Raw genomic sequence first — 26,826 nt, 5'->3', positions numbered from 1 at the left:
GCCATGTTCCCAGCCAACTACTTGACCTTTGAGCTTTTTGTCAGGGTATGAGTGCTTGTAGTGTAGAGAGTACTTTGTCCCAAGCTTTAGGGGCTGAGCTGCTGTTTTCAGAGCTACTTCTACCCTACCATCACCACAAGCCCTGCCACAGCAGCGCTCCTCCTCCCCTAAGAACAGCCAACCAGCACCTTGACCCAGATCCAAGCAGGGCACAGCAAGAGAAACTGCCTTGGTGCCCACAAAGTGCTCCTTGCACTCCCACTCCAATCCGCTGCTTGATTCCTCCCACCGTGTGAGCCAGGGACTCTAGAAGCAGCTGACGCTGGAACTCTGGAAGCAGCCACAGGAGCTTCCTGCTGCTGCTGCCACTGCCACCACTACACCACTTCTGCCATTCCCAGGGCTGGGGCAAGACCACTCTCACCCAGATCCAGCAGTTTTCCCACTAACCTTCTCAGTGGTCTTTGGCATTTGTGGGTTGAGAAGTCTGGTAACTGCCACAGTTCAATGATTCATGGCCCTCTGGCCTGCTCTGCCCAACTCCTGGTCTGGTTGGTCCTGGCGCGGCCCATACTGGGCTGTACTCCACTTCCAGCACTGTGCGATAGATCCTTCCCAGCAACCATCCAGGCTGTCCTGGGCCGGAGTCCTGCTCCCCTCTGCTATTTCGTGGGTTCTGCAGCTCTAGAATTTGTTCAGAGCCATTTCTTACAGGTGTTTGGAGGGATTTGGGGGAGAGCTTAAGCAAGTCCCTGCTTTTTAGCTGCCATCTTGGCTCTGCCCCCCACCCCAGGACCATTTCTTGTTTAAATTTTGTATTTTCTTCATTGCCTACTGCAGCACACTGTGAATGGTGTTTATTGAATGAATGAATGAGTGAATCAATCAATTACTAACAGAGATTAAAGGTCAGTTTCCTCAATTGTAAGATAAGGGCATGGACTAGATGAAATCTAAAGTCTTTTCCAATGCTAAAGCTATAACCTATTACCTATACAATTCTGTGCATTAGTTGTCAGCTTGGAAAGAGTTCTCTAGGAGACCCCAACGCCAACCTCCATTTCTGTGGCTGGTCTACCTCCAGTTGCTCCCTTCTGCCTCCTGAATGGGCTGCCCTGAGCCATACCTCTGCCTGTACCTGTTTGCTGTGGAACACCCCACTCTGGGCCTCTTGAGACACAGTATCATCACCTGCCATGAGTTTGGACTTTGAGGGAGAACTTTGAACATTTTAGTCACCTGTCTCCATTGACCTCTCTTCAGTTTGCTTTTCCTAAATTCTTTCACCAGCAGTTAGCATATACTTCTTCATATTCTTCTTATTCCAGTGATTCTTAACACCTGACTGCTGATGTACAAACCCTATTTGCCATCCCCAGCTGCCCATTCTCTAACTCCTGACACCCTCAACTCTACACACATACCCCCAGAAAAGTCTTTCTCCAGACACGTCCTCTCCTCCCACAATGCTCTCTGGAGTGCTTGATTTACAATTAAACTTTCTTTCATCTTTAACATCCTCCTTTTTCCTTTCTTTCCATCTTCTGCCACTCACGGAAGCCTGGTTCCCTCCTGATAACATCACATCCAGCACTGACTGTACTTTCATTCATACCCTGCTTCACTGATTGCAATAAGAGAATTGTAATAACCCCTTGCTCCACACTGTTACTTCCCAGTTGTCCTACAACCACTACTAAGCAGTCTCTCCTCCTCTGAGCTTCATGCTGTCCAAAATTATCACCTAATCCAGATCCTGTTAGCCATTATCTTTGGTGCCACCTCCCCACTCAAGGCCCATTGTCTCTCCTTGCTCAATGAGTTCAATGCCTGGCCCAGTATTTCTCTCTACCCCAATTCCTGCCCTCATTCTAGAAGATTTCAATATACATATTATTGTTCCCTCAACCACCCTAATTTCCCAATTCCAGCATCAACTCAGTTACCATGACCTGTTCTTCCATCATACTTCACCTACATAGATATTATTATATCCTTGAGTTTGCCATCACTTGTAAGTGTTAACCATTTCTCTGTTCATGAACTCCAGATTTCCTTTATCTTCTATCAATTCATCTTGCCCTGGGCCTTATAATTCCAACCCTGTTTTCTGTTACCATGACCATTAATCCTTGAACTCAGCTCTTTCTCAGGCCATCACCCCTGCACCCCTTTATTGATGCCTTGGTGAAGAAGTTTAACCACACTCAAATCCCTTTCTCCTCTTTTCTATTGCCAATCACGGTTTGCCAAACTCTAACCTTGGATTACTATGATCATGTCCCTCCTTCTGTCCTATTCACATGCCACTGAGTGAAGCTAGAGAAAAATTCCTAACCATGCTGACCAGGTCTACCACAGATTTATGCTACATAATCTCAGTTGAGTCCTCACTGCAATAAAATGATCCTTTTACAACACTCTAATCAATTCATTATCCCACTCATCACGGTGATTTTTCCAAACCTTCGTATCTCCCCTCAGTCCTTCGATGGCTGTCCTCCCCCCACCCTCATAGCTGAAAACCTTGCCTCATATTTCACTGAAAAAATTGAAGCCATTAGCTAAGAGCTCCACCTTCTCCCTTCTTCCTTATCTCACATTACTCATTTGCCTTTATCTATCTCCACATCTCACATGAAAAAGTAGCCCTTATCTTTATCAAAGAAAATGATAGATACCTAGATACACACATAGAGACAAATATTCACACACACACACACACACACACACACGCACATATACTGATATCTAGCTATATGTCTCTCTGTGTATATATATGTATATTTGTGTGTGTGTGAATACATACACACAGAGGCTCTCTTCCTGTTCTGCATTCTTTAAAAAAGAACAAACCCTCACTAGATACTGCCATGCCCACCAGCTATTGTCCAATATTTCTACTTGTTTAATTTTATGCATTTAAAAGCATTATGAGAAAGGGTCCTTATGCATCACCACACTATTCAAGGGAAGGGGGTCATAGCACACAAAAAAAGGGCAAGGAATCCCTGGTCTAGGTAAAGGTCTCAGCTCCAAGTGGCTTATTTTCTCTACAAAGACAGAACGTTTAAAAATGCAGATTGTAAATAAATGTTATAAAATGCCAGAAAGCCCATGCCATCTGTTGATTGGTAAACTGGAGGGCAGACTCCCAGCCATTTAAATCTGTTACAAGCAATTATGCACCGGTCTCTCTCCCTCCCACCCTCACCTCACTTTCTATAACAAAAACAAACTCTGGCTCCAATTTGAATGATCTTATCTTATCTAAACCACTGTTTGAAATGCAAATAACCAGGGAGGAAAACTTCAAATAGCAGAGAAACACTTGGTAATGGACCATACTGCATGTGGCCGTAAAACAGAAAGGAGAAACAAAGATTAGAGTTAATTCACCATTGTTCCAGTGGGTTATAATTCTGTCACTGTTGAATTCTCTTAATGAGCCAAACTGCAAATCAAGGAAAGAAAAGGGCTCTAGCCATTATAAGGTTTAGAGTCTTTACCTCCAGGTGTTTTATACCAGTGAAATTCCAGGCCCAATCCCTGTCTCCAAATCAAGTTATGTTTTCTCATTTACTTAAAATTATATATGAAATTATAATATAACTTCATTTCTAATTATTTATTAATGAGCAGGGTTTTTTTTAAGTATTTTATAGAATCAGAGACTTTTAGTTGGAAGGGACCTCAGACAACTGATTAGATGTGATTTGGGGGTGGGTTGAGAGAGAGGAATTGAGGATGATGACATCTAGGTTGTAAATCTGGGTAACTGGGAGGATGATGGTACATTCAACACGGACAGTACAAGGAGGGCTTGGAGGAAAAGATAATGAGTTCAGTTTTGGACATGTTGAATTTAAGATGTCTGTGGGACATCCAGTTTAGTATGCCTAAATAGGCAGTTAGAGATGTGAGCCTGGCTGTTAAGGCAAGAAAGGGGTTAGGGCAGGATGAGTAGATCTGAGAATCATTTGCATAGAGATGATAATTGAAACTATGGGAGCTGATGAGATCACCAAGTAAATAGAGGAAGAAGAGAAGGCACAGAAAAGAGCCTTAGGGGATCTCCACAGTTAGTGAGCTTGAAGTAGATGAAGATCCAGCAAGTAATCAGAAAAGTGGGAGGAGAACCAGGAGGATACAAAGAGCAGTGTCTTAAAAATCTAAAGAGAAGAGAGAATCAAGGAGAGAAGAGTGATTGATAATATTAAAGGCTACAGAGAGGTCAGGAAGGATGAGGATTGAGAATAGACCATTAGATTGGGCTATCAAGAGATCTTTAGTAACTTTGGAGAGAGCAGTTTGGTTGAATAATGAGGTAGGGAACCAAACTACAAAGAGTTTACAAAAAAATGAAAGGAAAGAAAGTGGAGGCACCAATTGTAGATGGTCTTCTCAACGAATTTAGTCACAAAGGGGAGAAGAATTATAGGACACTAAGTATCAGGGAGGGGCATATCAATTTGAGGGCTTTTTCAAAATGAGGGAGACATGGGTATAATTGTAGGTAGTAAGAAAGCAGCCAGGAGGCAGGGAGATATATGAAGATTAGTGGGGAAAGGTATGATAGAACAGTCTGCTGGAGAAATCAGATGGAATGGGATCATTTGTACATATAAAGAGGGATTTTAATATAATTATATTATATAAATATGATATACATTGTACATTATATATTTAATACAAATTTCCATGGTGAGGAAAAGGGCCACCTCTTTATGTAAGGTAGAGGTGAAGGACTAGATGATGGCAGAAGGCATCTGAAACAGCCCCCAATTGGTGAAACTTGGCATGATCAATTCCACTCAACCAGTCCCTTAAAGGAAGAATAGGTGAGAAGTGTTCCTCACCCAGACACCCTCCACAGTGACTTCTGATGGACATCACTACTATTTGGTGCTTTCTTGCTAGGTGAATTAAAATCAATCAACAAGCATTTATTAAGTGTCTAGTATGTGCCAGGCACTGTGCTACTAGCTGGAGATAAAAAGAAAAAGTAAAAACAAAAATAATCCCTGCTCTCAAGGAGTTCACAGTCTGATAGGAGAGACAAAATGCTAACAACTATGTCCAAACAAGATACATACAAGCTAAGTTGGGGAAAATCTCATAGGGAAGGTAGAAGATTCAGGAGGACTGGGAAAGGCTCTTTGCAGAAGGTGAGACTTTATTTGAGATTTGAAGGAAGTCAAGAGACTCAAATGAGGAAAGAGAGAATTCCAGGCATAGGGGAGAATGAGCAAAAAGGCACAAAGTCAGGAGATGGAGTATTGTGTTCAAGGAGCAGCAAGGAGACCACTGTCACTAGATTGCAGAGTATGTAGAAGGGAAGAAGATATAAGAAGATGGGGTCTCTGACCTGGGGATGCTTTTGCTGTTCCTATCTATTTTTATTACATTGTAAGAGCAAGTTTGGCTGGCAGGAAAGAGTCTAAAATACTGACTTCAATTTTTCTGGAAATAATGAAACCATGTTTGTACAAAGTTCTTGCTTAGAACACCATCTAATCAACAAAACTGTTAAAACTCTTTGGTCTGTCTGTAAGAATAGATTAGATTCAGGTTAAGAATCCTGATTGAGAAAATAGGATTAAATTCTATACTTTAGCTGAGCTTATTCAAGAAGGTGCCATTAACTGTAACAACTCTCAGTTCATTGTTTCCTGTCTAGTTGCTATTCTCACATGGCATAGGGTCAGAAAATATCAAGTGTCCCCAAAGTTAGTTCATTTTTAAGCTACTAAAGCTTACTAAGACTTTTAGAACATGCTGTATTTGTTTGTGCTATATAAATAAACAAACCAAGGATGTTTTCAGGCTTTCCATAAACAATTCATTGAAGGGTTATAGCAACAAGCAAGACTTCAGTGAAATGCTATGCGAGTAGCCAAATGTTATTCCTAGTGCCTTGATTCTCCCAGATAATAAAAAGGTCACTTTGAAGAAATTATCAGGGAAGCATGTACAGAAATTCTAAACAATGTTAAATTAATCAGAGGAACAATGAATAAAATTTTCCAGTGTGGTGTAGGTTACCTTGTTTGGGAGAAGAAAACCCAAACCAACAGCTTTGGCAGAGTTAAAGGACAAGCAGGCGAGTGGAGCAGGCAACATTGTCTCACGACAGTGAGTGAAATGAGTGAACAACCCTAGGTGGTGCTCTTCTGGGTTATTTAAGTGGGACTTGTGATTTCATCAGCAGAGGGGGGTTCTGAGGAATGTCCTTTGTCAATGCAGATCAGCACCTCCTTTTTAATGTAGAGTCTTAGAGAGGTGCCAGGTGCCTTGAGAGGTTGAGCAACTTGTCCAGAGTTATTCTGCCAGGAGACAGGACTAGAGCTCGGGTCTTTCTGCTTCCAAGGCTAGATCTCAATCCACTATACCATGAGGCCTCTCACTTTCCAAAACTATCATCAATCATATTAACTGGTAACGAGCCTCAAAAAGGTAAAATGTTATCAATCTATTTTCTTCAGTTTTTCCCAGACAAAACTGGCATGATCCATTGGGTCTTGAAATCCATTTACAGGTGTGATAAAAATGTAAAAACAAGATTTACATCTAGTATAGGGCTTCTGCTCCTTAAAAAAACATACTGTACAATGACCTTGCCAAATGTAATTATATTTTTGCAACTCCATTTTTCTCCCTTGTATCTATATCCGCAGTGCCTAGCACAGAGTAGGCACTTTATTATTAATTGGTTGATTATCTTTACTGCAAAAGGCATTCTAGAATACTCAGATGGATTTATATCCTCATCAATTCAGTTATTCTCTCTAACAATGCCAATTGCAACCCATCTGTGCCTTCCCATCCAACATAATTTTGTCTAGATCTTCTCATAAATTTTCTCCAATGGGTCTACCCAACATGGTGAAGAACTTGCTAAACTTCTCCTGATATTTTGAGAGCTCTAGTGCAAAGAGCAGCTAGATGGCCCAGTGGATAGAATGCCTGGCCTTGAGTCAGGAAAACCTGAGTCGAAATTTGGCCTCAGATACTAGCTGTGTGACCCTGGAAAGTTGTTCAACTTTGTTTGCCTTAGTTTCCTCATCTGCAAAATTGAGCTGGAGAAGGAGATGGCAAAACACTGCAGTACCTTTGCCAAGAAAACCCCAAATGAGGTCACAAAGAGTCAGACACAACTTAAAGTGACCGAACAACAAAAAAGTGCAAAACTCTGCCTACCCATGTCATCCATCATTCTTACCATTTGACATTTTCTCTTCCTGTTATACAATTCTTTGATGACGTCTTGTACTCCTATTCTCTGGAATTCCTTGTTGGTTATATGACACAGACTCCTCATACCTACCATAGCCCTCTCCATTGCCCTCAGTGTGATGTTCATTTTTTACTTCTTTAGAAACAGTTGTATTTTATGTCTTGCTGCTATAAACTATATATGGTAGCAAGACATAACTTATTAAAAAAAAACAATGCAGCAACCACATGAGATTGCCTAAGCCTTTCAAAACATACCTTTTATGAGTTCATCCAAACCTAGTTAATTTATCCTTAGTCTCTAAGATCTGTGGATATTTAAAAAAACAAATGAAGTCAACCTTTTGTGAGACTAGCATCACTGTGGTGTATGTTTTCTAAATCAAAGACCAGCTGGATTTGTTCTTTAAATATGACAGAATAGTAACTTGCCCTGGATCAACCAAAGTCATCTCTGTCTTGTGGACTCTTATTTATCTAACATATATTTTAGATAACGTATATATATGCATACACACACATGTATACATATAATGGTTATATAATACATAATAATATATTACATCTAAATATTATGTTTATATATTTATATTTATCTAACGTATAGCTCCTCATCCCTTGAGGATGAAGACTGTCTTACATATCTCTGTATGACTGAAGTTTGGTTCAGTGCTTTGCAAATAGTTAGAATTCAATAAACGTCTGTTGATGTTGAGCAACACTGAAAGTGTTATCTATACTAACAAAGCCAATTAGAGTATTGAAGCAATTATCTCATTCAATCCAAAACTACTTCCCCACACTTATCTTTGTGACCCTAAATATTCAACTATTTATGGAAAATGTTCTGACCTGAATTTTCCGCACACTGCCTCCACTTTGCTTGGCCAGGGTAAGTCTGATCTAAGAGTCTGGATGTTTTTCATTGTTCGTTGAGGCCAACAGAAACACTTGTCGACAAAATTGTGCTAAAATTTTTTCAGTTCTTTCCATTAAATGGCCTATCTCATGGTTCAGTGGAAAGAACGTTAGATTAGGATCCATGGAACTTAAGTGTGAAGTCAATTCTTCTACTTACTTCCTGTGCAAATTTGGAAAGTCACTTAATCTCTCTGGGCTTCTATTTCCTCATCTGTAAAATGGGAAAATTGGACTAGATGATCTCTATAGGTATGATTCTGTATCTCTCTCTCTCTCCTCTCTCTCTCTCCTCTCTCCTTCGCCTCCCCGCCCCATGGGACTTTTTTTTTCTTACGCAGTGTTTGGTACCTAGCAGTTGTGGTAAAAAAAAAAAAATCATTGTGTCAGTGTGGTACATACAGTGGGGAAAGCACTGAATTTGGAGTCAGAAGACTGGGTTTAAGTATTAAATCCCACCTTGGTTACTTACTGCCTGTGACTTTGGGCAAATTTGGAAAGTTGCTTAACCTCCTTGTCCTTCAATTACCTCATTTTAAAAATAAAGATTGAATTAGATGACCTCTCTTGAAGTCCCTTCCAAAGCTAAATCTATCATCCTATGATCTATTCATAAAATAACTCAATTATCCATAGATCTGACCAAGTAAAAGTCAGATTCAACTAAGGCAATAGTCAATAAATAACCAATAAGCATTTATTTATTAGTTACCTACTATGTGCTAGGCATTATGCTAAATGCAGGGATTACAAATACAAAAAGGAGAGGTAGTCCCTGTCCTCAAAGCACTTATAATCTAAAAGAGAAAGACAACAAACAAATAAGAAAGCTGAAAAGGAGGTGGGAAGGAGGTAACTGGCATGGGGTCATAATGGAGAACCCAAAGAAGACCAAAATAAGTTCAACCAGGTGGAAATTGAGATGTCACTGTGAAATAGGAAGTTGCTTAATTATTATGTCAATGATAAGCTTATTTAGATAACTTACTATAGACAATGTGGATAATTTAAACCAAAGAGGTCTATATCTGGAAGTGTATAATAACTGTTTTGTTTTATGTGGTAGAGGTGGAGACTGGGCCTTGCTATCTCACACAAGATGACCATATAGCCACTCACTGACCAACTTCACTATTGATTGGCATAGAAGCTTTGACCTGCTTTGTTTCCAAACTGGACAGGTCCGTCCCTCCTTAGGCAGCTTTATGGGCCCTCACACTAAGTACTGGACTTAGTGTGGACACCATATTGGTTTTAGCTCTACTGTGGCTCTGATCTGCTAAGTTCAAGTTAGTCCAACAGCCTCAGCTTCCCCCAGTATCAGGGATTACAGGCATGGGTCACCATACTCACCTAATCAGTTAGTTTAGCCCCTTTAGTATTTGCAAATTTCTGACAGATATTAATCTTCAGGATTCTCGAATGAGAAACAGGAATTCTCAAGGGTTCCTCAAATCCTAAGCTATTCTGTACTTTCCCTAACATTTTAGTGACATGTTTTAAAATAATAATTGACCAGAATCATATATAGTGAATCAGTTTTTTTATAAAAGTTTCAGAGGTTTTCTGTAAAAAATATGTGATACTAAATGCATAGCTTATTATTATTATTATGAACCAATATTTTGCGTCAATTTAAAGATGTCTGGCAATGAGATGACTGATTTCCTTTATCTTTCATAAAATATTTCCAATATTCTTCATACTCTTTATTCCTTATTTTGGACATCTAAAAAATTGTTTAAACAATATTGTCAAGATAATAAACATGGTTGCTGGGAGGATAGTGATGCTATCAAAAGAAATGGGAGAGTTTAGAGGAGAGTAGATTTGGAGGAAAGTTTGAACATGTTAAGGTTCAGGTGCAGATTGTGAATCAAGATGGAGACAAATGTCCTATAGACATTGGTAATGTAGGACTGAGAGATTAGTGTCAGATTCATAAATTTGGGAGTCCAAAATCATAGAGGTGATATTTGTCCTATTGGGAGCTGATTATATTTAGGGTGGAGAAATAGAGAGAGAGAAAAGAAAAGGAAGCAGCACATGACCTTGGAGAATGCCCATGCTTGGTGAACAGATGGAGGAGTGATCAAAGAAGAGTAAGATATGATCCTAAGAGAAAGAAAACAAAACAAAACAAAAAAGAGTGCAATGGTGAATCATTTAAAAAACAAACAAAAGTGAGCAAAAGGAAGTTCAGAACAGGACGCAGACAGCCCATTTAACCATGTTAAATCTGAAATATAAACAAACTAGTTATATGCAGTGGAGATTTGTGATTTCATATAGCCCTCTTTTCCTCTTCTTTGTATATGGAAACATTTATGTTTGTTGATGCTTGTCAATTTTAGTAGTGAAAGGGAAATTTTTTGAAGAAAAGGAATTATTATAAAGCTAAGAGGAGAACCAAAAGTCAGTAGTGACATGGAGACCAATGATAGAGAGAGAATCTGAGAGAGAACAGAGTGGACAGTATCAGGAGCTATAGAAAGATCACATAGAATGAGGAGAGAGAAAAGACCATTGGATCTAGCAGTTAGGAAATATTTTTAACCTGGAAAGGAGCTTCAGTCAAGTGGTAGGATCAGAACTCAGAATGAAGGGGGTTGAAACATGAGTGGATTCCAGTGGGTTGGGGGGCAGTCTTCTGTGTAAGACTGCCTTCCAACTCTAAGGGTGGTTGGATCATAGTGATGCAAAAAAACAAGGAAGAAGAAAGAAAGAAAGAAGAAGTGAATGGGGCGGGGCAGGTGGGTGGGTAAGGAAATGGAGGCAAGTCTTTTCACTTTAGTGGGACACCTTTTACTCATCATTAAAATGAGAGAGTTGAATGAGATGCTATCTCAGGTCCCTTCCAGATCTTTATCTCTGATTCAATGAATTACTCTTAATTTCTGTCTCTGAATTTAACTTTTCACTACTTTTTTTCCCCAAAAGAAAATACAATGCTGGGGCCTACCTACTTTAGTTATTTCTACATTCCTCTTTCTAGTTTCAAAAGTGTAACATACTCAGTTAACTTGCAAATGGCAAATCTGCCACATTTCTTTCTCTGTTAACTCACAGTTACTATGGATAATAGTGCCAAGATTTCATTCTCAACAGAGTAATAACCTTTTGGTTTAGTCCATGTATCATAGATGGAAGACTAAGTATGAAATTAATAACTCTATTCCCAGTCTATAAAATAATATGTGATGGTTGGCTAAAGACCCTGGATAAGTCTTGTAGGGTCAGTGACTCAGCTGCCTTGAGTTTGGTTAATGACAAGTCTCTAGCTTCTAAAATCGAGGCGTTTGTTGCTGTATACTACTTTCGAAATCTACTTTTTCCCTTTAGATCACTGTTACAGATGAGGAGGTTAGTAATCCATCCTTTTTAGATCTGGTGAGGACTCCCCAAATGAGGAAATGCACACTTATTCTAATGTTTGCTTGGTAAGTTCCGATTGCATTGAATTTTAAAAAGACTTAAGTGTGTTAATTTTACACAGACGCCTGCCTTCACCTCTGACTGAAGTTCATCACTTACTTGTTTTGCTCTGTTTTTTCCTGATGTTATTCCAGGTTCACAAGTGCAGTGGTTTACCAAGGACTTGTCATGCGCCTGGGAATCATAGGTGGAAACCTCTATATAGATTTTTTTATCTCAGGAGTTGTGGAATTGCCGGGAGCTGTCCTGATTTTACTAACAATTGAGCGTATTGGACGACGCCTTCCCTTTGCAGTGAGCAATATAGTAGCAGGAATTGCCTGTCTTGTTACAGCATTCTTACCAGAAGGTAACTATTTTTCCAGAATTTATCAATGATCTGAATTCTCAGGAGCCTATGACAGAACAAGCTGATATTGGTGATGTAACAGCCCCTTTGGTTTATAGGATCATAAATTTAGACCTGGAAAGATTTTAGTTATCGTATGATCCAACCCCCTCCTTTTACAGATGAGAGGACCCAGAGGGAGCCATTGTAGTAAGTAGTCAAACAAGGGTTTGAACCCAGGTACTCTAACTTCAAATACAATATTCTTTCTGCTGGGCTGTGTGATCACTGATTTCACTTGGCTTCACTGACTTAAAGTCTGCTAAGTATATGCTTATTGGTAAAAGAAATAGCTATTATGTATTAATCATCATGCAACTGAATCCTACTATTAATTATATTTAGCAGAGATTGCTTTGAAATTCTTATTTCTTTTTTCCTGGATTTTCCCTAGACTCGGGATTCTTATTTATTTAATTTTTTTTAGTTTTCAGCATTGATTTCCACAAGAGTTTGAATTATAAATTTTCTCCCCATTTCTACCCTCCCCCCCACTCCAACATGGCATATATTCTGATTGCCTCATTCCCCAGTCAGTCCTCCCTTCTATCACCCCACTCCCCCCCATCCCCTTTTCCCTTACTTTCTTGTAGGGCAAGATAGAGTTCTATGCCCCATTGCCTGTATATCTTATTTCCCAGTTGCATGCAAAAACAACTTTTTTTTTGAACATCTCCTTTTAAAACTTTGAGTTCCAAATTCTCTCCCCTATTCCCTCCCCACCCACCCTCCCTAAGAAGGTGAACAATTCAACATAGGCCACATATATATCATTATGCAAAACCCTTCCACAATACTCATGTTGTGAAATACTAACTATATTTTGCTCCCTCCTATCTAGTCCCCATGTATTCAATTTTCTCCCTTGATCCTGTCCTTTTTCGAAAGTGTTTGCTTTTGACTACCTCCTCCCCCTATATGCCCTCCCTTCTATCATTCCCCCCTTTTTTATCCCCTTCCTCCTTTCCTGTGGGGTAACATACCCAATTGAGTATGCATGTTATTCCCTCCTCAAGTCAAATGCATGGAGAGCAAGATTCACTCATTCCCTCTCCCCTACCCCCTCTTCCCTCCCAACAGAACTGCTTTTTCTTGCCACTTTTATGTGAGATAATTTACCCCATTCTATCTCTCCCTTTCTTCCTCTCTCATCCCTTAATTTAATTTTTTTTTTTTAGATATCGTCCCTTCATATTCAACTCACCCTATGCCCTTGGTCTATATATAGATATGTATATGTATGTTCCCTTTGCTGTTTTGTGGGTTCTGCAGCTCTAGATTTTGTTTGGAGCCATTTTTATAGGTGTTTGGAGGGGCCTGGGGTGGGGGGGCTTAAGCAAGTCCCTGCTTTCCAGCCACCCTCCTGGCTCTGCCCTCCTTGAAATTCTTACAGGTACTGACTTACATTGAAACACTAGCCTAACAGGAGTGGAAGAAAAGATATCTTAAACCAAAAGAAATCCCTGTTCTAGGGGAAGATGCAAAATAAGAGATTAAACATTTCCTTATTATAGGGAAGCTGTGAACCCAGTGAAATCACAAAGTGGGTTCAGTTCTGCTTTAGGTTTCTGGTGTTTATCAAACAAGTATAAGTATAACAGAAGAGCAGATGATGGAAAACCAGGTGGCCAGGGTGCAATGGTGGCATGTGAAACATGGGCAGGGCCAACTAGATATGACAGGCCACATGACATAATCACCAATCAGGCCAAAACAGCTCCATGGAGGGCTCCAGAACTGGGAAGCATAGTAGCAGGCAGGGCAAACAACGGGAAACTGGATGGGATAGGATGATGTAATAGTGCTTTAAGTGTTGAGCAGCCTCTTGACAGAGTCACTTCCAAAAGCATCCTCTGAGGAACACTCATTAGCTAACTTTCAGACCAGTAAACCAAACATTTGTGGTCAAAAAAGGTTCTAGGCACATGCAAAAAATTTTCCTGCCTGTACTCTAGCCCCAAATTGGCTAGTTTGACATTAGGCCATGTTCCTGAGCCCTGATTGAAATTTGAAAAGTTAAGAATTCTACTTATTTGTATGATTTTGTCATCTCGAACCTGATTTACTTAAGAAAACCAGCACAAACCTTTATATTACACTAATTTATTTCTACATGGAAAAATTACCTTTCACTTTCAGAAAAATATCAGAAGCAAAATAAAATGTACACATTAGGCATTTTCATTACCTTCAGTAAGATTAACCTGGTTTCTGGTTGGTTGGTTTGTTTAATTGGGGCAGGGCCGGGGGGGGGGGGGGGGGGGGTGCGCAGCAAGGGGAGGGAGGGGCGTGGTGGGGAATGATTCCAGAGGAGCGATTTATCAGTGTTGAGAGATTCCCAAGGAGGAAACTCCTTCTGCTAATGCTGTGCACTTCTGTGATGTGCACTCTATCTAGCTTCATTCAGATTCAAATGCAAATGTCACTTTCAGATGAATTACAAAGCTGGGGTCATTTTCAATCCAACATTCATTTTAACTACAATGATAATAACATAACTAGTATTTATATTGTGCTTTACGTACGTTATCTCATTTGATCAATTATTTTCTAATGATTGAGGTGCCTGGACAAATTTCCACTCTCATCTGGACATCACACTTCTCTATGTTCTTTGAAGTAGCTTAATGTGGACACAGCAATCTTTTTCAGCCCAAGCACTACATTCTGCAGAACTACTGTGATGACTGTCATGGCTTCTCAGTTTCCCATTTTCACTTTGAGGGTCCCATCCAATTTTAACATTCCATGTTTTAAGGTCTTTTCCAAAGCTCTAATATTCTATAATTCCATAATTGTGTAATTCTATGCAAAATCTGAAACCAGTTATGAAAGTAAAAATTAAGGTGCGACATAAGGAAGAGGAATCTCCAAGTAGATTCTTCATGGGAGTGGGGGTGTGTATGGAGTGAAGGGGTGGGGGTGGGGGTGGAATCCCTCTAAGTTAGAAGATCCTTGAGAGCTGGGACTATCTCATTTTTCCTTTTTGTATTCCTAATATTAACGTAGGGAGGAGAGCACATACTCAACGAGTGTTTACTGACTTTTGTGGTTGCGTTCCTGCTTATTTGTGTATGCTCACATGCAAGTCCATACATATAAACTTGCACAGAATTTTGAGTCAGAAGGGAAATCATTGGCCTTTCAGTCCAACTCATCCCTCAAAAGGGATAAATATAACATACCTGACAAGTAGATGACCAACCTTGGCTTAAAGGTCTCCAATAAGGGGGAACCCACTACTTCCTAACATTTACCAGTTACTTCCAAAGAAATGACTTCACAGAAGAAGATATTATTAAAATGGCTAAGATCATATGATCAGAATTGAAAGTGCCCTTGGAGATTTTCTAGTCTACTCCTCTTCTTCCCTTGCCTTCTCCTGCCCGCCCCCCCATTTTAAAGATAAAGAAAATTAGAACCAGAAGGGAAGTAACTTACCCAAAGTTACACAGGTATTAAGCGGCAGGGGTAGGATTTGAATTCAGGTCTTCTGAATCTGGATTCGATTGCACCATAAACCAGGTGTTCTTGGGTTTTGATTTATTTTTAACCACAGATACAGCCTTAATCTTGCACCTATATTGCCACTGCCCTTTCAACTGGACTCCCCCTGCAAATTAAATTTATTTAGAGGATTAAAGAAAGACTTTAAGTATCAAACCTGGGTAGTAAAATGATTTCCCCTTCAGCAGCCAGTCTCTTCACTCCTGGAAGGCATGAAGCCAGCAGAGATTGTGAAATCTGGGCACGATACCGGGAGCTTTGGCAACAATATCCACCCTTCATTATCCTGCACCTGGCGCTGGGCACCACCTGCTCATTGAAGGAATGGGTTGGACTAGATTCCTCGTCCTTCTATCTGGCTTTGATGCAACAGTAAAGCATGAATAAGACACATGTTTACAACTATTCAGTGCTGGAACAGATGGCAGTCTAGCAAGCGTCAATTCTGTTCTCCTGTTCCTCTCTGCTTTAACTGTTAATGCAAGAGTTTATCTGGGGGAAACAGACGTAGATAAATATTCAGTGAGTTTGCGTTCAAAGTACATGCTAATCCTCAAAACCATTATCTTGAATTAAAGTAATCGGCTTTTCTCATTGTTCCTCCTAGCTGGATTGTTACTTTGTTTAGTGACTTTCAAGAATTTCCCCCCTCATTTGCTGAATATTTACTAACAGAATGAACTTGAATTCACTGAGACAGATTCTCCCCTAATATTCATTCATTCATTCATTCAATGAGCATTTGTTAAGCTCTTCCAATGTGCTAGGCACTATAAAGTCACTGAGCATATACAAAAACAAAATGGTCCTTGCCTTAAGAAGCTTTTGTTTTATTTGAAGGACTAAACATGGACAGAGATATGTAAGTTAACAATGTATACAAAGTAAATACAAAATTATTTCAGAGAGAGGAGAATGCCCATTTCTTTGGTAGTAAAATACATTTCCCTGAAATTTTTTCAGACCTCAAAAGTTAATGTCCCAATGAATGAAGAAATTGAAAATTTCATTTCAAGACAAATGTATTTTGTGTTCTGTCATTTTTATTTCTCATTGAAAACTATGTGCTGCATATTACTGTGCCCTCACTCTTGTCTTTTTTATAAGCCACCTTTATATATGGCTTTACAATTCAAAAAGTATTTTCCTGTCAATCACTGTGTTGTATAGAAGTATTATCCATTTTATATAATTAATGAATGTATATATTGTATAATTATGTGTATATAGAGTATAATTGATAATACATTGTATACATCTGAGCCATTTTATGGCTATGGCTCAGAAAACCTTCATCAGAGTCATAGAGCTAGTAAGCAGGGAAGCTGAGACTTGAACCCAAGGCTTCTAAGGCCAATTCCAATTGGCTTTCCACTATATTACACTGACTACTGATAGCAGCTATATCTTTTTTTTTTCAAAGCACTTGGCAAATTTATGTTACTGAATAAATGGCAAAAAGTGACAATAGCAGTACTCATTTAATAAATCATCAGTTTATAAAAAGTCATTCCTCTCTGGGGCTTCTTAAACATTTTTCCATTCGTGACCCCGTCAGCACTTCCTAAACTGTGAATTGCGACCCCACTTTGGGTCAAGACCACTGCTGTTCTATGAATATAGGATCATATAGAAATAGTCAAAATGTTGAGAAAACTCTTGTCAATTATAAGCTTCTAGAGGGCTGGTGATACATCCTATTTATTTAACCTGAAATACCTAACACCACCTAACGCAGTGCCCTGAACATAGAAGTTATTTAATAAACATTTCTTGAAAGTTACTTTGGGAGTAGAGGGAAAGGAGTATGATTTTTTTTTGATTTGCCAAAGCCATCCCAAAGAATTTATTTCACATGATGGCTAGGTGGCTGGTGCAGTGGGTGAAGTAGGAATACTCATCTTCCTGAGTTCAAATCTGGCCTCAAATACTTACTAGCTTTGTGTCCCTGGACAAGTCATTTAACCCAGTTTGCCTTGGTTTCTTCACCTGTAAAATGAGCTGAAGAAGGAAATGGCAAACAACTCCAGTATCTTTGCCAAGAAAACCCCAAATGGGGTCATGAAGAGTCAAACATCTGAAACAACTGCCTATACATTTTTCCTGCCTGGAATTCAATGAGTTAGCCAATTGTTTAATTTTGTTTTTTAATTTTCTAGAACATTTGGGACAGATACATGCAGATAGAACATGCTCCAAAAGGATAGGGAGATTTTTCTAGTGGCCTGAAAAGTTGCTTTATTGTGTATGTATGTGTATGGAGGGAAGGAAGGGAGAGAGAGAGAGACAGAGACAGAGAATGTGAAGATGAATATTATTTAACTCATTTGATTTCATGGTAGGAATCTAACTGGCATGCTAGGTGAAGGCATCAGATCAGTTTGGCACAATGGAGAGAATGCCGAATGGCAGAGTAATGAGACAAAATCCCAGCTCTGCCACTTCCTAGCTGTATGATCTTGGGCAAGTCATTTAAGCTCTCTGGGCCTCTCAGTTTCCTCATCTGTAAAATGAGGGGGTTGCACCAAATGGACTCTATGGCTGCTTTCAGCTCTAGTTTTGTGAGACGGATCCTGCTGGTTTTAAAAAATGAAACGAAGGGGAAAGCAGAGCAGAAGAGAATAAAGGAATAGCACGATGTAAAGGAGGAATGACAACAGCCAAGATATTATTTTGAAGATCCTATGTGAAGGACAACATAAATATCTTCAGAAATTGGAAAAGAAAGACATCCAAGACAGATTTTGCCTTCTTTATTCTGCTGTTTTATTACAGCTCTGTTCTGTGATGTCACCTGTGGTGGGAGGGGGGAGCGTTGGGGGGCCACTTATCCCATTAAATTCATATGTATATATACACACACAAGTCACATATGCACATATGCATGTATGTATGTATACATATACACAATTACATTATACACACATATACAGTGTATGTTAGCTACTGTTTGATATACGTGCTTCAGAAACTATGGGGTTGTGGGAGGAACCAAGCAAATGCATTTTATGGTTGGCTGGTAATTACATTAAATCCCTATCATTTCTCTCTGTATTTCCAGGGACACCGTGGTTGAGAACCTCAGTAGCTACTATAGGAAGACTGGGGATTACCATGGCTTTTGAAATTGTCTATTTGGTGAATTCAGAATTGTATCCAACAACATTAAGGTAATTACAATGTGTAACTCCCAATTTCTCATTTCTAAATATTATGACTGAGCTCTTTCAGGATGGACTTCAACCTTTTGAAAAAGGCTATTTAGCTCAGTAATCTGTTGGCCCATGCCTAGCTTCAGGGCAATACTCTCAAAGCACATAACCTAGAATTTGCCTATGACAAAGCTTACGTGGCCCACAGAACTCTGTTTCATTTCCTTCATGCATGATGTCTTTGAAATGAATGATGGAAATGTTTTCTGCCTCAGGGTTCTGGCACATGACTTAGTCTATCAAGGGGTCCCATTGAACTGCAGTCAAAGTTCTCTGGCATGGTTAGAGAATAGTCTGTTTGTTCATCACTGAAAATATTTTTTCATTTCAATTAGTACCCATTTTGTCATCAGATGTTAATTGAACTAAATACCTAAACTAGGTTTCTGTCTGATGAAACTTAAGAAGACCATTTGTTACCTCAGGTTCTATTTGCTGCAAGTGGTGAGAAACAGACAGCTTTTGTGCTGTGTATTTTATAGGAAGATAGTTATAGATGGGAGGGATGGAATTGTTTGCATTTTGTTCTTACTGATATGTTAGCTTCCCAATAATAGACACCAACAGCTTTGACTGCTAGAAAACAAAGGACTGAACCATGGCTATTCAGATCGATATCCTACAAGCCAAAAGACACACAGTGCAGCCCTCAGTAAATACCTATCATTTGAATAATTTGGCAAAGAGATGGTACACCCATCAAAGAACACTAGACTATGAGTCAAAGACCTGGGTTTCTATCCCCAGTTCTTCTACTTACTGGGCTCCAGTTCTTGGGAAAGGAGTTTCAACTAGATGGTTTCTAAAGGCCTTTCAGGTTGTAACATTCTACATTTAACCTTCTACATCAAGGGTATCACGGTGTAGCCTCCCCACAGTCTCAAAAATCCACATAAAATTTTTCGGCTCTCCCTTCATATCAGAGAAGAAGTCTAAATTATTATAGTATTAAAAGATAAAATGTGTTGATATCATACAATACCATATGTATGTATGTGTGTATGTGTATGTATGTATATATGTATATATATTACACATACATATACATATATATATACACATATATAAAATTTCTGAGTTTCTAAGCTTTTTCTGTGTCTTCTGCTGGCCTTTGCAATATAGTCTGCAGCTTTCACAAAACTCCCCCCAAATTCCCATTTAATTTCTTATGCTCACCACTGATATATAGAAACCCCAATGGGGAAAGTTGTGACATGGAAGGGATAACTGTACTATTCTACCTTAGGCTAACCATTGTTTTCAAATAATTAGTTTCCAAGAGAATATATTCTTGCACAGCTCATAGTGTCTGCAAGTAGAAATAGAAACAATAAGAAAATAGGGGCTGTCAGCTTCTGGGAAGTGCCAAAAGCCAGAAGGCATCCCCTTTCTTCATAGCCAGTCCCCAACGGAACTAACAAAGGAGTTCCTTCATAAGCCCTCTTCTACTCTCTAGCTCTCATATGAAATTGCTGAAACCATTGTTAAAATGGAGTCTGCCTTGTAGAAGATGTTGGCATCACCATCAATCAAAACACTTTTACTGCATGAAGTTTTGAATTCACTTAGAAGTAGGAATTCATGGTGCAACAAAAATTGGTCTTTCATTAAAGCAATAAGAAACATCAGCTTTTGAGGGAAAATTAGCTCCTTAGAGAGCAAAATGATGGTAGAGAGATAGAGGATGAAGAGCAGAGAAGGTGATGGTGATTAAAGTTTAAAGTTATTATGAGTCAGAAATGACCTAAATAAAAGCAAGCCAGCTCCATTATGGCACTGAAATATGTTATCAGCCAAGTTTGAAATAATTAAGCCATTATACACTTTCAGAAATTCAAAATATCTCCTAGTGTTAGTACAATATTCTAAGTTTTTACCAGCTACATTCACTTCGTCTAAAATTAATTTGCCAGGAGGAGTACTAATTCAGAGTACATGCATTTTTCCAAGTTTCCTTCCAGTATTGGTAAGTTTTATTCTTTCTAATGCAGGGCCAAGCAGTGGTCACATTATATTCATGACCCATTTATACTGTTCCTTATAAAAAGACTTTCTCCTATGTGGGAGGATTGGAGAACATCACTGCACCCCAACCAAGGGAGAGTATGTGTACTGCTCTCAAGAATAATACCATTGGTATTTGAATCTTTACCTAACCCAACTGTAAAAGTAGTGAGAGAAGCATGTATGTGTGTGTTTCTGTGTGTTTGATTCGTGTTGCATCTGGGATCAGTTTAATTCTCCACTAAGAATTTCATCCCAGAAAACAAGAGGGAAGCTTGATGTGTTCTTTTGGCAAGTAATACTGCTCATTCATTTAAAATAGCCTAATCAAAGACTAGCTTTAGTAATGTAAGTGCAAGCATTTTAGAAAGTACAAAAGGACCATACAGATGTATGTTATTATTACAGTCACATCTCACTAACTCGGAAGTCACTTATCTAAGATCGTCAATGAGTTGTAATGTAGTCAAGAACTTGAAAGAAAACAAAAATTTCTCTCAGCAACCAAAATAGTTATTTCATAGTCCATACCCTTTACTCATAGAAAAACCCCTCAGGTCCTCACTCAGAAGCAATTTACCCTCATGTGAACTTTACATGATTTTACTTTTATTTAGTTACTAGTACTCTCAATGTGGGAGAGACTGGTATACTCCGTAGCATTACATTTCTGCACCTTACATTTCTCCTTCTACTATGGAGACAATAGCTATAGCCTGGCCCTGACAGCTGAAAGAAGCAAATGTCTATTTTTTTAAATGACCTCTAAAGGAAGGAGACATCGTATGTAAAAAGCACTAGAGTATGAAGTTTAGGGACATTTAGCATAAATGTAAATCCCTCCATATAGCTCTATAGCCTTAGAGAGATAGCAATGGTGCAGCAGGAATAATACATAATAATAGCTGACATTTATATGCCTTTAAGTTTGCAAAATATTTGCTTATATTATCTCATTTGATTTTTACAACATCTCTGTTAAGTAGTTGCTATTATAATCCCCACTTGACAGATGAAGAAACTGAGGTTAGGAGAGAGCCAATGGCTTGCTCAGGATCACACAGCTAAGTAAGCGCCCAAGGTAGGGTCTGGACTCACTCAGGTTTTCCTGACTCCAAGCCCACTGCTCTATCCATTAAGCCACCTGACTTCCTCTTAAAAGAGTCATGGGAGATCTGAGTTTTCAGCTTCTAACACTAGTTGTGGCATAGGAGAAAGGACACTCTCTTTGGAGTCAGAGGGTGGCTTGTGCGATCTTGCTCAGGTCTTCCCAAGGCTTTTTCAGCGTCCTCAGCTATAGATTGTTAGATGAGATAATCCCTGAGAACTCTTCCAGATCTAATTCTATAATCCTATGAGGTATCAAGTGTGGGATCAAGTGTGGGACCTGCAATCAGGAAGACCTGAGTTTGAATCTCACCTCAGACACTCACTAGCTATGTGACCCTGAGCAATTCACATAACCTCTGTTTGCCTTGGTTTCCTCAACTGTAAAATGGGAATAATAACAGCACCTACCACACAAGGTAAGTATGAGTATATCTATGTATAAATGAAGTAATATTTGCATTTAGCCTAGTGCCTGGCATGTAGTAGGTGCTATACAAACACTTATTCCCTCCCTTCCCATCATCATGAAAAAGTAATTTTGGTTGTGTCAGTTTCGTCATCTGTAAAATGTGGCTTGTAATTTCTATAGTATCTAAGGGATTTTGTGAGGCTCAAATGAGATAAAGAATGTAAAGTACTTTGTAAACTAAAATATCCATCATAAGTAAAAACTCTTGTGATCACCATCACCACCACCACCATCACCACCATCACCACCACCATCATCACCACCATCACCACCACCACCACCATCACCACCACCACCGCCACCACTACCACCATCACCACCACCACCACCATCACCACCACCACCACCATCGCCACCGCCACCACCACCACCACCATCACCACCGCCGCCGCCACCACTACCACCACCATCACTGCCACCATCATCACTGTCATCATCATCATCATCATCATCAGAGGACAAAAGGCAAAGTTGCACAGTCAGTGGAGAGTAGGTTTTAGAATCAGGAAGATTTCAAATCCCATTTCTGACATATACTGGCAATGTGACCATGCGCTAGTCACTGAACATTTTAATGCTCCCAATCAATCCTCTAAGACTAGAAGTGTCAAAATAGTTTCTGTTCTGCATTGGTGAGGAGAGCTCCTCACCAGGAATTCCATACACCAATGAAATCACAAGTTCAGTTCTTTTAAAAATCTGAGGACATCACTGTACTAGCAGAGTAATAATTTTTTTAAAAACCCAGAACATTAGACCTGAAAGGAACCTTAAATTCTGTTCTGTGTCTTCTGTCTGTATCTTCTATCTATCTGTCACAAGGGGCTCTGAGGGATGTAGAGGTAGGGCAGATAATAAGGCCTGGAGAACAACCCTAGAAGGCAGTACCAGGGAAGATGGTAAGAAAGCCTGGTGGTCCTTCATATCATCAGGAGGAATGGAGATGGTGACTCCTATCATCCAAACTATGCAAGCAGTCTGTTCAGGTTTTGGGTAGTGGGGCTGAAGAAGGGGATCAGGGTACAAGTAGAGAAGGGGATGCCCCCTGGTGGTGATAATGGGGCTTCCCATTTCCTGGGCATCCTAGATGGGTTCTAGTGTTAAATGAGGTGTTACCACATCATTATAACTGAGTTGGTTTATTTTTTTTTTAGATTCAGCCTTTTCAGTTTCTTTCTTTATGAAATACTATCATGCTGAACTGAAACTCTGGCTGTTTCAGTCTTATTTAAATTAGATGTTCCACCCTGTATTTATAACCTTTCAGGGCTCAAGTTCTTTTCTGATGCTGGAACATACTTTGAAATATAAATATTGTCACTTTTCCCTCCCTCCTCCTCCAAACCCCCCAAAAGGTTCAGACAACTGTTTATGACATTTCCTATGTAATTATTTCAGATTTAGTGATACACAGAGAGCATATTAGTTTATTATTCCCAGTCCAGTCATCTCCTTGAGTTTGAAATCACACCTCTTCTTAGGGAAAAAGATAGAGTGGTGCAAGCTATAATCACCTCCCCTCCCCCCAATACTGTCAAGTAAAATAACGTGGCTTTTCTTTCAAGCGCCAGTGTTTTTCAGAGCTAGCCTGAGTAGCTAAATAAATGTTGAATGATTTGAAATATGAATCAGGTTTGCCCTTAAACCTGAGTGCAGGTCAATCACTTGCTAAAGTGAATTTTCAAATATATTCAAAATTTTCACAAAGATAAAAATGCTGAGAATGTTATACTCAGACATAGCAATAATAACAATTTATTCCTATAGAACCTCAAGGTTGACAAAGTGCTTTCCTTACTACAACCCTATGAGATATGTAGTAAAAGTTAAATTCTATTATCCCCATATCACATATAAGGAAACAGAAAGCAATGACCCGATCACATTGATGTCAGAGATGCAATTCACACCCAGTCTACTGACTCCCAAGTGCAGAATTCTTTCTAGTATACCACATGGTAAAATGTAGCTATATATCTTTTATATAGAAATAGGAACTAGACCTATGCTGTCTTTTTAATCCCAGCCCAGATGTGTGCTGCTGGTCATAAAATGGACAAAGTGAGTACATTTATGGATCAGTGCAAGTCTGCTGCTGCTGTAAAATTTTCAGTGCTCATGCCTTGCTTGCAGTGAGCTAATAATAGCATCCTGATAACACAAAGCACAGTCCCTCATATTGAGCAGGGCAGTGAACAACAGGAAAAAAGAGTGTTCCATTCTTAGCAGTGCTCATAGTCTTTGCTACCATCATACTGATAGATTCAGTTAATTGCAGAATTTTAGGGTTGGCAAAGACCTCCTGCTTCCATTTAATCCAATCTGTATCAAAAGCAAATCCTTAGTACAATATACCTAATGAGTGGTCATTTAGCCTGTGCTTGAAGATCTCCAGTGAGGGGGAAGTCATTGCCTACTGATGTGGTCCCTTCCTGTTTTGGACAGCTCTAATTGTCAGGAAGCTTTTCCTTCCATTAAACCTAATGTTGCTCTTTGGATCTTCTACCTTTTGCTCTACCGTCTTCCTTCTGAGGTTAAACAGCATAAATCTAATCCCTCTTCAAAATGACAATTTTTCAGATATTTGCAGACAGTTAATCAGGTTCTACAAGTTTTCTTTTCTTCAGGCTGAACATCCTTATTTCCTTCAACCAACCCTTGACTTGCCGTAACTTTTCACCATTCTGATTGCCCTCCTTAGTTCCCCTAAGTGGCGCTCTATCTGGGGCATAATAAGCACGCTGTTTTGCAACAGTGCTCAACCAGAACCAGAGAAGGAAGAAGAGAAGGAATTGTGGCAAGGTGCCTGCCTATGTATGGGATTGTACCAGACCAGAAGGAAGGGGTCTGAAATCCAAGAATCCACTTCTGTTCCCTTAAAGCCACTTAGCTCAGGGACTGACATTGATAAAAAGTGAATTCCTCAGCCTGGGAGGATGCTAAAGTCTAACCCTCAGGAGATTGGGCATAAAAGTGGAAAGAGTCAGAAAATGAGAAACAAGGAAATGTAAGGGGCAAAAATGAAATTTCCAAAGATCTAAGGAAGAAGAAAACTCAGATAAAAATCTAGAAAACAAGCAGATAAATCAACAGAGATAATATTAATAACAAAAGAGAAGATGGATTCCAGGACACCTAAATGAGTTCAAACATCTCTGAATAAATATTGCAAGACAAAGAATAATGAATCAGCACCTATTAAAGAAGAAGATCCTGTGAATTCCCAAGAGATCATAGAACCATAGCATGATGTTCCTGAATGATTCAAGAAAGAAGAAGTGTGAGAAACTGTATAGCCTGTATGGTGGAAATAATTGGCAAAACAGAAAAATTTGATTCATGGTGCTACATCTCTCCAAAAAAAATAAAGAGAAGATAACTAGTTGAGAATACACATACATGGACATGAAGAACAATCTGAAAGAAGAAAAATTAAAAAAGAATAATATTAAAAGAATTTATGATTTCTGTAAAAGCAAAACAAATTGATCTTGAAGACAGAATGCATAAAAAGAATTAAGGTTATAAATCTTTGACAAGAACATAAGAAGTCAAATAACCTGACCATTATAATGCAAGAAAACTGCCCAGAACTTCTGAATACAGAAAACAAAAAGTGCCAATTAAAAGAATCTACAGGTCCCCACCAGAAAAATCCTATCCTGCAAACTCTAAAACAGGGGTGGGGAACCTGTGGCCTCAAGGCCACATATGTGGCCCTCTAGGTCCTCAAGTATAGCCCTTTGACTGAATCCAAACTTCACCAAACAAATCCCCTTAATAAAAGGATTTGTTTTGTAAAGCTTGGACTCAGTCAAAAGGCCACATCTAAGGACCTAGAAGGACATATGTGGCCTCGAGGCTGCAGATTCCCCACCCCTGCTCTAAAACATATACTGTTTATGTGTAACAATTCTAAGACAAACCACAAATACTACAAGCAACCAAGAAAAAGTCTGTCAAGTATAAACAGAAAGAAATGTGAATAACACAAGACTATGCTTTGCTCCCAACGGAAATAGCAGAAGGAAATAGAATCTGTTCTGAAAATCAAAGGAGCTCAAGATGTAACTCATAGTGATATGCCCTGCAAACCTGAGCCTAACCATCAATGAAAAAAGACAGATGTTGAATAAAAGAGAGGCATTTGAACCAGAACTTTGGTGCAGAGAACTGAATACAGTTATCCAGTTATATGGTCTTACTAGGGCAGAATACAGTGTGATTATTACCTCCTTGCTCCTAGAAGTTTTGCCTCTGAGGGCAGCCCAAGATCACCTTAACTTTTTTTTTTTTTGCTGCTGTCACACTATTAACTGATATTAAGCTAGCATCCAGATCTCTTTCTGATAAACTACCTAACCATACCTTCTCCATATTGTACTTATACCCCAAGATATGAGAATGAAGTTTTATACTTGCATTTTTTGCTACCAAATGTTATCTTTAAGTTTTCAAAAATTTATTGCATTAGCACGGCTTTTAAATTTCACATGTTTTGCATAAGGTTGTTGTCACCTCACTTGTTAACCAGAGTGATGTATGTT

The 26,826-nt window shown here is 39.2% G+C and overlaps 1 protein-coding gene across 1 annotated transcript in view; it reads left to right on the top strand.

Annotated features, from left to right (window-relative positions):
* SLC22A3 (solute carrier family 22 member 3) overlaps positions 1–26,826 on the top strand; it is a 140,872-nt gene that overhangs the window by 106,320 nt on the left and 7,726 nt on the right. Inside the window, exons 6-8 of the mRNA XM_036769199.1 lie at positions 11,497–11,594; positions 11,724–11,938; positions 18,546–18,654. Coding sequence (XP_036625094.1) covers positions 11,497–11,594; positions 11,724–11,938; positions 18,546–18,654 — 422 coding nt within the window. The remainder of the gene's footprint in view (positions 1–11,496; positions 11,595–11,723; positions 11,939–18,545; positions 18,655–26,826) is intronic.

The sequence above is a fragment of the Trichosurus vulpecula genome, chromosome 7 (genome assembly GCF_011100635.1).
Source record: "Trichosurus vulpecula isolate mTriVul1 chromosome 7, mTriVul1.pri, whole genome shotgun sequence".
In the NCBI taxonomy this organism is placed as follows: Eukaryota; Metazoa; Chordata; class Mammalia; order Diprotodontia; family Phalangeridae; genus Trichosurus; species Trichosurus vulpecula.
This window is presented reverse-complemented; position numbering and strand designations above follow the sequence as displayed.